This window comes from Toxotes jaculatrix, chromosome 1, assembly GCF_017976425.1.
Source record: "Toxotes jaculatrix isolate fToxJac2 chromosome 1, fToxJac2.pri, whole genome shotgun sequence".
NCBI classification, from domain to species: domain Eukaryota; kingdom Metazoa; phylum Chordata; class Actinopteri; family Toxotidae; genus Toxotes; species Toxotes jaculatrix.
The window spans coordinates 1455015-1467713 of NC_054394.1; the positions used below are offsets into that span (position 1 = coordinate 1455015).

At 42.9% G+C, this 12699-nt stretch overlaps 1 protein-coding gene across 1 annotated transcript in view; it reads left to right on the top strand.

Annotated features, from left to right (window-relative positions):
- The window catches only part of adamtsl3 (ADAMTS-like 3), a 131164-nt gene that overhangs the window by 17173 nt on the left and 101292 nt on the right, over positions 1-12699 (top strand). Inside the window, exon 3 of the mRNA XM_041042925.1 lies at positions 8721-8840. Within this exon, the coding sequence (XP_040898859.1) occupies positions 8721-8840 (120 nt within the window). The remainder of the gene's footprint in view (positions 1-8720; positions 8841-12699) is intronic.

Below are 12699 nucleotides of genomic sequence, written 5' to 3' on the forward strand. Positions count from 1 at the left end.
AGTGTCAGTCTGATAAGATGTTCCGAAAGGTTTGGTTATAGCTCAAAGTAGGATCACAATGAGGGAGTGAGGGCCAACTTGGCCTCGATTAATCCTGCATCTCTCCAGCGCCGGCTCTCCCCTGTGTTCCATTTATGGTGCTCTCCGGGGCTCTCATATCTTCAAGTATCTCTTAATTATCTGAAGAGGCGAGCAGGAGAATGGTAGAGACACAATGAAACACTGAAACAAAAGCACTTACACACATCTTTCAGTGGCAGCCTTTCAAACACATACTGACAAATATTTTAGAGCCACACACACATTTTATCTACTAGAAACATCTGTTATATGAAGAATTAAGTTACGTGCTTCTAACCTGTATTCAAAATCATATTCAGACGTCCCAAAAGACCACAATAACTAGTCTGGACACCCTGCTTGAAAGGTTTCCTCATAGGGTTTTGCAATGTCCTACAAGACATTGTGTCAACATGATAATTAGATGTGCTGCATTTGGTTTGCTGTGTGGAGCCTGTCCAGTAGAACAAATGCATCAGCTACTTGAATAGTAATTAAACTAATACAACTAAACACAAACTGTGTTGTAGTCTTTCAACACAAGTTTGTGTTTAGAGAAATGACTGCTGTCTGTCACAAACAGAGAGAGGTGTGATGTTGTTACCGAGCCTCTGAACGACACATGGAGGTCTGTGCCACTTTAACATAGATAACAAGATAGACTGCTGTTTGTTTCCTGTTTCCTCCAACTGTCAACTTCAGTTTCCATGACTGTGACACATCCTCAGCCCTATCCAAGTAGCTCTTGGTGTAACCTTAAACAGTTTTGAACCCAGACCATGATCCTTCTCTAACCCTAAAGCTTCAGTGTGTATCTTTTTGATGGCTTTTAAATGAAATATCCTCTAAAACATGTCTTAATGTGGAGAGATGCTGTCAAAGGCTCCTGTGACTCAGACTCATTGAACAGCCTGGCAGCAGCACGGAGATATTCCCATTATACATTTTTCTCTAACCAATCAGAGACGGCCAGAGTCAGGGGTGGGAGCTCGCTGCTGTCAATCAATACGTGAACATGCTTCTGGTTCGAGCCTCTATTGTCTGCTGAAGACGTCGCTGTGGCTGACTCATAGGCTAGTTATCTCCCAATTCCTGCATTAGCTGAGACAACGAACGCAACAAGGATGTAAGTGGAGGGCAGGGTGGAGTGGAGAGAAGGAGGGGGAGGAAGGGGGAGGGAGATGTGGAAGCAGAGGTGTGCTCTGCTTTCCGGTCTCATGCTACCTTGATTTACCCAAATAGATTTTGTACTGGAACTGAACCAGTCTTATAAGTGGTATATCAGGAAACTGACATATCAATCATTTTAGCACTGGTGTTTTATAATTGTTTTGGAAAGTGCTGCCAGTAAGGATAAGACACTAATAAAGGGTGTTTTTAATCTATCCCACTGATGGATGTTCTCGTTCAGTTTGGAAGACTTTTACGGTGTGTGGTGCAAACAAAGGGCGCGATGAATTGTCTAGATGGATCATCAGAGTCTGAAAACCCCTCCCCCCTCATACCTTTCCCTCATCAGAACAGAGAGGGGCATCTTATCATTTTTTGTAGCATTAACTAAAAAGAGACATTCTGATGAGTACACCTACATGCAGCACTTGGTCTGGGTTTTGTCTTTTTTTCTTTCTTTTTTCACTTTTCACATGTACAAATGAGTGCAGCACCTCATTTGAATGATTATTGTCTCTTTCCTGTGGTGGCTCAGGATTGGTAGAGCGGGTCATCCACTAATCTGAATGTCGGAGGTTTGATCCCTGGCTTCTCTGGTCCGCATGTCAAAGTGTCCTTGTGCAAGATACTGCCCCCGATGTGCCCCTGGCTGTGTGAATGTGTTTGTGTTAGTTAAGGCACTGTACGAATGTGAGTGTGAATGTGTCAGACTAGAAAAGCGCCATATAAATGCGGTCCATTTACCATTTCCTCTCAGGGACAGTAGGCCTTGGTCCCTGTCCTGGAGTGTGTCCATTCTGAACAGCTATAAGAACGTCTTCAGACGTGTTTGAGCAGCGTTTTATACAGAGCACTTTGCTTGGATCATACCACAGCCTTGGGTGGCATAATGTGAGCATCACTGTGACTGAGAGACAACCTAACCTGGTAAACGCATGACATTTTCAAAACTGGCGAGGATTTTGAGGTCTTCTAGCATGTTGTCAGTCTCAATCCAAAATGTTTGAGAGCAGCTGTTCTGGATATTTTTATTTATTTATTACTTTACTTTGTGGGACACTGATGTACAACCAGCAGCTGTTTTGTGTTTCCTCTCATTATTTCCTTCATAGACACAGTTTTTAAGCTGTTGTCATTGTGAGAGTTTTCTGTATGATCGCCATGTTGCTCACTTTTTTCCACTAAAATGTTGCTTAGCCCAAACAAATGTGGTCCTGCTGTCCACTGAAAACAACATTCAGCTGTAGGATTGTGTGTGAGAACAGCTTATCATTCTTGTCTGTGTAACTAAAAAACCCAGTCTGCATTGTATGGACTTACCATTCAATGCTGTATCAGTGTAGAGTTTTTGTATATCTGCCTTATCAAATCACACACTGACATAGTAGGTGGTTGAAAAAAAAAAAAAACATAGCCCATGAAGTCATTACAAAAAAGACTGCAGAAAAAGAAGTGGGCCTGTATTCTCCAGTGGTGGACTGGGGGTTCAAAATAGAGCTTGTATATTTAGACAGGATGAGATCAAAGCCTTTCATCCCACTATTTCAGTCTCTATAATAAGAAAAGATTGTCTTACAGTAGTCAGCCTGGTACGCTGGATTAGATAAAGGACAAATGAATTTGTGTGACTCTTTGATGTCCTGATGGAAAGAAGAGAATATCCATCCAGTCCGTTTACAGGTGAGAAACCGTTCGTCAGGTTCCTGAAGAGACAAGGTGTGTATTGTTTACGTGATGGGGGAATCACATAATGCACAATATTTAAAAAGAGCAGTTGAACCGAAGCAGCAGAGAGATACCCAGATACACAGCAACAAACATAACCCAGGCCTCACCTGACGTAGGAGGAGGAGGCAAATCGAAACCGTGTGATGAATCACACGTGTACTGACGTGGAGCACGGGAGAAGGGCTAGGCTGTCTAATTTCTAACTGGTCGTACAGAGACATCACTCTTAATTTACTCTGATTATCAGGGTGGGATATCAGTCCATCGATTCTCTCATTTGATAGGGGTTAGTGTTACACAGTATTCAAACAGGACAGAGAACCAGCACAGGATGAGGAGGGGAAAGTGAGCTCTGTTTAGACTTTAAATGGACCTGAAATAACCCAGATTTAAAATCAGTCAGCTAATGAGCCTTCCTGTGTGTCTTTCACAAGGCTATATTTTAAATGACCAAAGATCTGCAAGGAGGTTTCCAGGAAGGATGGACGGAATCATCATCAGCCCTCTTTTCACTGGTCTGATACATAATTATTGAACCTGACCTTGAAAATATTTCAGAACCTCTGCTTAAGTATTTGTGCTCAGTCGCTGAGGCTGAACTAATTATATCTCCCATCCTTCATGAAGTGAACAAACTCAAGCTTTGATTTCTGACCTGCTGAACAGGAGTCTCACCACTGGCCCGAACACATAATCCGTCCTACACCATGTAACAGCTGCCTCCTCCGGTACAGTATGTTGTCCCCTGGGACGGGGGGGGGCAGGGTCGCCCTCCTGGTATTATTATCCTAGTATTGGCTCCTCTGAAGTAAGCCAGTGATCCAGCGTGAACCGACCGCTGCAGGGTGCTGGCAGGGTGAAGGCTGTCCTGACGCTGTCCTTCCACTGGTGTGTAAACTCAATTAGGAGAACTGCTCTACGCCATGCTGCACGGCTACGACTCAGTAACTTCACAGCAGGACAACCCGACTTTCTGTCTGTCTGTGCATGTGTGTGTGTGTTTGTGTGGCCTAGTATGGACATTGTCCTCTTCTAGGATAACAAATCGTGTCCCTTTCAGACATGACTTTGTATTTTCAATGTCAACACACTCATGCTGCTCATACTGGCCTTGATTAGAGCCGTGTATCAGAAAAAACAGCTGTTAGACTAACAGCCCAGATTCTCTCTCACAATGGGTGAGTCATCAGCTGTTGAAATAAGCTGTTGGAGGTCAGAGATGTGTTATTCTCTGTCTGCTGCACTAAAGAGAGTGTCAAAAGGTAACAAACAGCCTGAGCACTGTCACTTGCATAGTAAACTCATATTTCTTATACAAATGACTCCAGTCAAAAAGAATCTCCTCTCATGCTCGGTTTATGGTTGACCTAAGAGTAAATGGCAGTTCCACTGTACTTACAGGTGAGGGTTAAAGGGGGATTTGATAGGTGGGGGAACCCTGAGATACGGTGAATAAATGCTGGTGGAGAGGAAGCAGAAAGAAGAACTTTCCAATTTACAGCCTCTATTCAAAGTGTAAAACATTTGTTTCTTTAGTTTGTTGTTGAGCAGCTGCATGTTAGTCGAGAGTCTGCTAGCATGAAGGAAGTTACAGCTGTTAGCAGAGCACCTGCACAGGTGGCTAAATACATAAATACAATGATGTTGACTGTGTAATTTTAGCATTTTAGCATGCCAACATTTGCTGTATAGCAGTACAGTTGAGGCGAATGGGAACATCTTTCAGTTTTGCAGGCACTGGATTATAAACTAAAGCATTGGACACATGAAATTTGCGAACTGATAATGACAGTAGATTAAAGGTCAGGGGAGAGTTATCACCTTCATGTTCCTGAGAGGAATGTGGATGGATTGCCATGAAATTTCATTTCAACGAGTCACTGGAACTGGAGAGAAACTGTAACTGTAGTTAACAGACGTGTCCAGACATACTCTCACAAGACTGTGTAAGGAGCATCCTGTGTGTTTTGAGCTATTCAGAAGTATTTTTTGGGTCATGGTAGCATGTAGACAGAATGATAAACTGCTGGGATTCTGTGATCATTTACTATATTTTAATATTTGAACCTGCAAAAACTTTTTGGGCTGAAACATTCTGTAAAAAGGTGTGGACATATCATCACAATTTAAGCTGAGAAGACAAAATGTTTAGCAGAAGGTTTAACATTATAGTTCACTAGGAGTGCTGTTTGTGTCCACCTGATGAATGTAAGGCTGAAAGAGGCTGTCACAGCAAGGGTCTGCAATTCATCAGATTAACAGGATCCATTAGATAATGAGTTTCTTAATTGCTTATAGATAAACAAGAAACTATTCAGAAGTAGAGCAAGGGAATGAGCCTGACATCTAATTAATGGGAAAAACAAAATTATACACACACATACAAAAAACCTGAGACCCCCCCCCCCCCCCAACGGTCAATTATCTGGTAATGGCAACAGCATCATTCAGGATTTAATGGTAAACGATGACACTGTGTACTTCTCTGCCCATCAGACAGATAAGCTGCTGCTTATCCAGTCAGATGTGTCAGAATAAAGCTGCTGTCAGGATGAGTCCTGACTTTTCTGTGAAAAGTTTGCATGTTCTCCGGTTTTCTCCTGGGTACTCCGGCTCCCCGGAGATGTTGTGTTGTTTGTGTGGGCACACTTAACAGTGAATGTTCAGTAGTCAGAAAATAAATGCTTTTCTGGACTCCTATGTTTAGGTTCTTTGTTTTGCCAGACTCTGTTTACTATTTCCTGTTTTATTTTGAAAGTACCATGTGTGTCAGTGATGGTGCTAGTTGCTGTCCTTGTTTTTTCCCGCCTTTGTGATGGTCTGCCCCGCCCTGATGTGTTTCACCTGTTCCCTCTGCTTCTCGTGTATCTCAGTCTCTGTGTTCTCTTCGCTCCTGATCAGCTGGTCTGAGTTCTTTCCCTCTTGTTTCTGTGGATTTGCCTTTTTCGTTTTGTTCATGGAAGAGTTTATGTTTCCCTAGTACCTGGATTCTGTTCTGCCATCTTGTCCTCCTGCTTGACTGTAAGTTTTTTACAGAGTTGCTATGTGTCTGCATTTGGGCCCAGAAATCTTTGAACTGTAACAGAAGCAGGAAATAATTGGTTTGCATCAATAGTAACTTCGACCATTTATAAAAACACACACACACACACACACACACACACACACACACACATGTGTTGAGCTGCTCAAGACATTGGTGCTGAGCAGTAGCACCGCAGCAGTGCCAGCATGGTGAACTGTGAGTAATGTTCATTGACTGCATATATAATATTTATGTACAGTCTGTGTTAACCTTTCATAGTGGGAATGTGTTCACCCAGTGAATGTGAGTTGGCTAGCATGTCTGGGACCCACAAGGACACATGCCACACAAGGACACACAAAAACAAAAAACACACAACGTGTCCTGAATTACAAACAGAAAATACTGCAAAACATGGATGAAACATGCTGAAAAATACATGCACTCCAACCTCTTCCAACCCATCTCCTCCTGTGGTCAACTTTCCAAAGATTTGGAGAGAAGGGGCGAACTCAGAGTGAGTCTGGTGTCCTTGTGCATGTGTAGTCTGAAGTATCTCTCTCACTGAGTGCGCTCAGTGCATGTACACAAAGTCATGGAATTTGTGGACATGAAGTGTTTGCACATGCTTTTGTCTCAGACAATGAAAGAAGAAAAAAAGAGAGAAAATGGTGGGATGTGTATTTGATTGAGTCCTGTTCAGACATATGCACAGTGGGAGCCTGACTTTAAGCTCATGGCTGTGAGCTCAGCAGTATGTGGGGTGGGGTTGTGTGGCCTGGGCTCTGTTTAGGTTAGGTCTGAGTGCTAAGGTGTGAGTCATTATGAGTTTGGATGTATGCCAGAGGTAAAAGGTTAATCAGGTCACAACAGCTGATTTCCATTCTCTAACAACCAGGCTCTGGGGTAGTATGATTTCGACTCAGGGGGCTGCTGTTCGTTTCCTGTTTCAAAATGCTTTTGAGAGAACTGTGGCTAAGTCCTGAGGCTGCTGCTGACGTGTGGGTGAAGCCTCAGTCTTCTTCACTTCTTTCGCCCTGTCTGCATGTTCTCTCTCTCTCTGCCCAGCCAGCTACATGACTTAAATGTCAGTATCATGGTCTGATTGGTTGGCCCGAGCTTGCAGCAGGAGGATGACAGAATGGAGTACAGAGTAACACAGACTGACTCCAGATCAGCTCCCATCCAGGTTTTTTTTTGTTTTGTTTTGTTTAACTTAAAGCGGCTGTAGATCAATATTTTTATATAAACTGTGGATCACATGACAATGAAAACTTCCCCTCAGCTCCATGAAGTTTTCCAGTGTTCTTAAGCTCACTGTTTTGGTTTTAGTTTTACTCTTTCAGATCGATCTCAGCAGCAAAAGCTCTGTTAAAAAATCTATGATAAACCCACCGTACAGTATTTGTCCAAATGAAAACTCAAGACACAGTCAGCTACTAGCTGGAGCCTGTAGCAGCTAAAGAGCCAGTTATTTTGGTAGAGACTAAAACAGAGCTAAAAGAGAGTGAATGATGGACTTATGTTCATCATGTGAACACAAACGCTAAATTTATGTGGATGTTGCTCTGTGTCTTCTGGATGTCTAATTAGGCAGCTATTTTCTAACAGCTTTAAAACAGCTTCTAAACTTTATGAGAATGAACACTAGTTCAGGTAGCAATGCTGTTACTTGTTGCATTGCTACTCTCAAACACCACCTGCACTGACCTTTACAGGTTCACACCCTCCAGGCTGAGAAACAGATGTATATTTTTTGTAGTGTCATAGTGTTACATGGTGTATATAGTGATGTGAAAACTATTTTCTGTCTTATTTCTTCCATTCTGAATCATTTCACTTACATTTTAAACCTTGTACAACCTGATTTGGCAAAGATGCCAGTAGCTGTGGTCATGACAGTGAAGCAAATCAGAATTTGACAGAGAGAGAGAACTGAAGAGAGAGAGAGTCAAGAGGTTAGAGATGAAAGTGTGCCAGTCCTCAGACGCTCCCCAGGGAAACACATACCAGTGGCACTTCTGCTGTGTCTGCCTCTAAGTGGCTCTAAAAGCCTGCAGGAGACACCACTAATCTTAATGGTGGATCATCTCACACTCGCACACACACACATACACACACACACACACACACACACACAATTCAAGTGGCCAGGACACACACATTCACAAAGTCTCTTTCTGTCTTTCTCTCTCTGAGGAGTCCTCTAAATGCCAGATATTCCAGCCCAGTCTCAGCATGCAGTACAGCCTCAGTCCCTGTTAGCCTGATAACCAGTCTTCCCTCTCTGCCTTTGGAATATGCTGATCATCCAAAAATTCCAGTGTGAGATGCACACACTCTGTTTTGTACAAATCACAGTGAAATTAATAGAAAACATTGAAGTGGAACAGAATTTATGAAGAATCAGCATGATCATATCGGAGCGTGGCTTTTCTCTCGTGTGAGCTGAGGAGGAGGGGGGTGTGGGGAGGGTTTCCCGCCTGTGTGGGAAGATGATTTGACAGTTTTTGCTCAGAAAACACCAGCGAGGTCCAGGTTTTAGCTCACGATAGAAACCTGGGAGTGAATGAGACCAAACTTATACAGCACCAGAGAGTCCAGTTGTTCAACTTCTGTGCCTTTGTGTGTGTGTGTGTGTGTGAGAGAGAGACAGATTTGGTACATGACCATGATCTGACTCCAATATTGTTCTCATGCATTTCACTGAATTGTGTGTGTGTGTGTGTGTTGTCAGTGTGCAGACAGTCAGCCCCAGAGTGCCGTGTTCCTGCCCGAGTTCGCCCTCTCACCTCAGGGCAGCTTCATGGAGGATGCCACAGAGGATCAGTTTCTCACCTACAGATACGACGACCAGGTCAGTCACACACACACACACACACACGCTCTTTGCTGTTGCTTCACCAGTATAGCTTTGCAAAAGCTGATGCTAATATTTTGAACTGAAATGTCACCAACTGCTGTTAACTGCTCCTATGTTGTTTATTATTTTTATTTCTTGGTGCAGATGCTGTTTTTTTTTAAATAGGGAACCCTGATGTTACCCGAGCTTCATATTTGACCTTTGATTGACTGTCCATTAGGCTAATTAGTCTTGATAGAGAGCAACTTCTGTGAAGTGCGGCTCATGTCAAAGACTATTACAGGTTAAACTTGTACATTTGACTGATGTGTCACCATACATTATTCCAAGTGAAAAAGAAAAAGCATGTTTTGTTCAGTGTTCAATATTCAGCAGAACTGGGTACAAAACAAACTGGGCTGGTGAACAATTTAATGCATGAAGTAACATGACAATGGAAATTCGAATTAATTAATTTAATCTAAAATTTCATTCATCTCTATCACACAGTGTGGAAGTCAACATTCTTTACTATTAGCATGTCTGACAACATTGTTGGCTGAGGTCTTTAATCCTCCTTATTTAAACAGGCTGTGCTGTAAGTGGATGCACGTGTTGCTCTTCTTCTGACAGAGCAGCTGCTCAGGGTGTGTTTGCTGTCCCCAGGTTGATACAGAGCACCCCCCCCCCCCCCCCTCCCAACCGAAAGGAACAGCATGGGGCTGTGAGGTGATTTTGGCACAGTAGCCAAATTCGGTATTGCCTCACAGATGCCCAAAAATGATTTCTAGAATACAATCATAACTAAAGAAATGGCTGCTTCACAAAAAGCCCAGTGTTGTTCTTTGCTATTTATCCCCTCCACTTATATAGTGAAGGCTTTCTGATCTACATCTCATTCACCACAGCAGGCCATATGAGCTGAATGTGCTAACTGATGCTCCAGTTGTTGCTCCTCGCCAGAGAATTGTGGGTAGACTTGTGTGTCAGCAGCACTGTTTCCTGTGTTTTTTCCCAGAAAAATGGCTAATAATGCACACTCTAGTTTCACTGTCTGTCCTTCAGCTTCATGAGGAAGATGTGAGAAGACGTAGAGTGCCAGCTAGCAGATCAGCTAGGTAATAGATCCCATGGGGCATCCAGGTGTCCCCAGCTAGGAATACAGGAAGTTTAATTTCAGTGTATCACAGTCCTAACAGTGTCTGCAGTGTTCTGGTGATTGATTCACTCAGTTGACATACCTAACTTAAGATACAAAGAATATCTACTTCTTTCCTTTGTCTGTGAATGTTCTCATTCATCCAGGTCATAGTTCTCTCTTTGAAAATTGAATCGAAGGCAACTGGACATATGTTTGTCTGGGAAGACGTTTCGCCTCTTATCCAAGGGGCTTCATCAGTTCATACGCATCGGTCTATCTAGTCCGCACTAGTCTGACGACAGTCAGACAGTTCTTTCCTTTGGCACTGTTAAAATCCCCTCCTCCTCCTCCTCCACTTACACCGTGTTTCCACAGGAGCTGTAGCATGTTGTGTACGGGGTTTAGTCACAGCCACACACATGTATACACATATTCATCGCACCCATTGTGTTCCTTAGAACTTCTGTAATATGGCAATTTTTTTTTCTTCTTTTTGATTCGATAAAGCAGCACAGTGCAGTAAAGTCATCCATCTGGCATTTGGAGTGCGGCTAATAAGGAGATCTCTCTGCACGGCTTTGGACTCACATCCACATAAATCAGCTTAAGAAGTTGAGAGTACATTATGTTTTGAAAGCCTTGCCGCTGACAAATATCATACAAATGATCCCTAACGAAACGCAGAAACCTTGTTTGGAGAGACTGTACTCGGGTGAGATGTCTGGAGTCCTCTGGCTGTCTGCGCTGCTCAGGGTTGTTGTTGTTGTACTGCTGTGTGCTGGAGCTTTGCACTGAGGCTGCGGCTGCACAAAGGTTGAGGACGACATTATGTTTCTGTGTGGAAATGTTTGAGCAGTATAAGAATAGAACCCCGTACGTGAAGCACTCCTTTCTGTAAGGCTTTTACATTCAGAGAGGAGTGAACTTCGTTCTATAAATGACTGACTTTTACTGCCTTTCTTTCCAGTGGAGATGGACTCTCTTTTGAAACATTTAACAGTCCTCTTCAGTCGCTTCATGATGACCCAGATGATCCAGGTCTCTGTCAGTGTAAGGACCTAGCTAACAGGGATACAGGCACATACAGGAGACTGTGTGGGACCTCGATACTGCAGCCCCACCCCCCCCCCAAGTCCAGACTCTAAATGAAATCACCAGCAAAAGATGGCAGCGCACATACCTGGGATATTTTTCATTTTTGTACAGTGCAAGGAGGTTGAGACATGTCGTCCATCTTTATATACGGTCATTGGTCTAACTGAATTAGAGCTGTGGAAATGTACATTATACTATATTTTTAAATATGTTGACAGGTAAAGCAAGAAGTTTTGGTTTTAATTGCTCCATGAACGCTGTAGATGACTCACAGCCCCTGTTTGTTTACAGTGTTAGAGATTCTGTCATTTCTGACAGTTGGAGCTGAGGAGAGGCCACAGAAGATCCTTCACGTCACTAAGCTGCGAGAGCACCCATATGAAAAAAAAACGTTTTTAGTCGACACAAACGTTAGACAATTTTTCTCCTCACCTTAGTAAACACACACACACACAAATGCACACACACACACACAGTGGCAGCAGGTGGAGGTGTGATCTTACCCTTGAAGCCCCAGTTTCAAAATATCTGTTTGGTGCTGTGAGCGAGAGGCTGCCTCTATTCCACACCAGTGCTGTTATTATATATTTATATGCAGAGAAAATGAGGAATATATTAATATATTTTGTGTTTTTTTTTTTTTTTTTGAGTATAGGAGCCGTGTGAGGAATATGTGGTTAAGACAGACACTGTCTGGCAGTGCACATTTGTTTAGTAATATCCAGCCCTGAAGCATGCACCTATAAAGGCTCATCTCGAGGCCCTGTTTTGTAAAGAAGGTGTGTATGTCCACATGCATATTATGCTCAGGGTATATTCTTTAATCAATATGTGTAATCGATCAATTGTGGGTCCTTTTTGCCTCAGGCCCTCTAGCAATGTTAGCCTAGTTAGCAAATAGGCAAACACTATGCGTGAATGCAAAGGTCGGTGATCAGGTCTAAATATCTTAAAACACCATATTACAATAGGACAAAACAGCACAGTTGTTGTGTGTGTGTGTGTTTTTTTTTTTAATTCATCTCTGATTAACACAACATAATTGGTGTCTGCCACATTCTACATTAACCCCTAAAAATGATGTAATGTTAAGAAAGGCAATATCAAAGCAGAGAGAGAGACCTCATTTTTTTATGTCCAGACAGCAACATAGATGCAATCAGAGGCTCATTCAGAATAAACCAAGAAGCTTGCAGAGCAAAGATTGCTTCCCCACAATGTGTGCGTATTTGTGTGTCGACAGGGGGGTTGTTCACACACACCTTCCGACTACAGTGTGAATGTAGAGCAGCCCCCAGATAGTAATTCATATTAAAAAAATCACAGCCAGTTAGTACATGAAAGCAAGTCAGATAACATTGTGTGTGTCTGCTGTCACGGTGGAGGAGAGGGGGGGCTGACTCAGAGCTGACTCGCCTGCGTTTCTCTGGGCTCACAGTTATCATTTCTTTAGGAACGATTGGACCCAGGGTACATTAAATGCATCATCAAGACATGGTGTGTGAGCAGCTGTGCTGAAATGCTTGAAAACGTTGAGATGTCAGGCTTTCACAGCTCTGACGCCAGTTCTTGCCCATTGTCTGACACAAGTCTGAGCCACAAATAGAGGACATGACGCAGGTAGGACACATGATAACA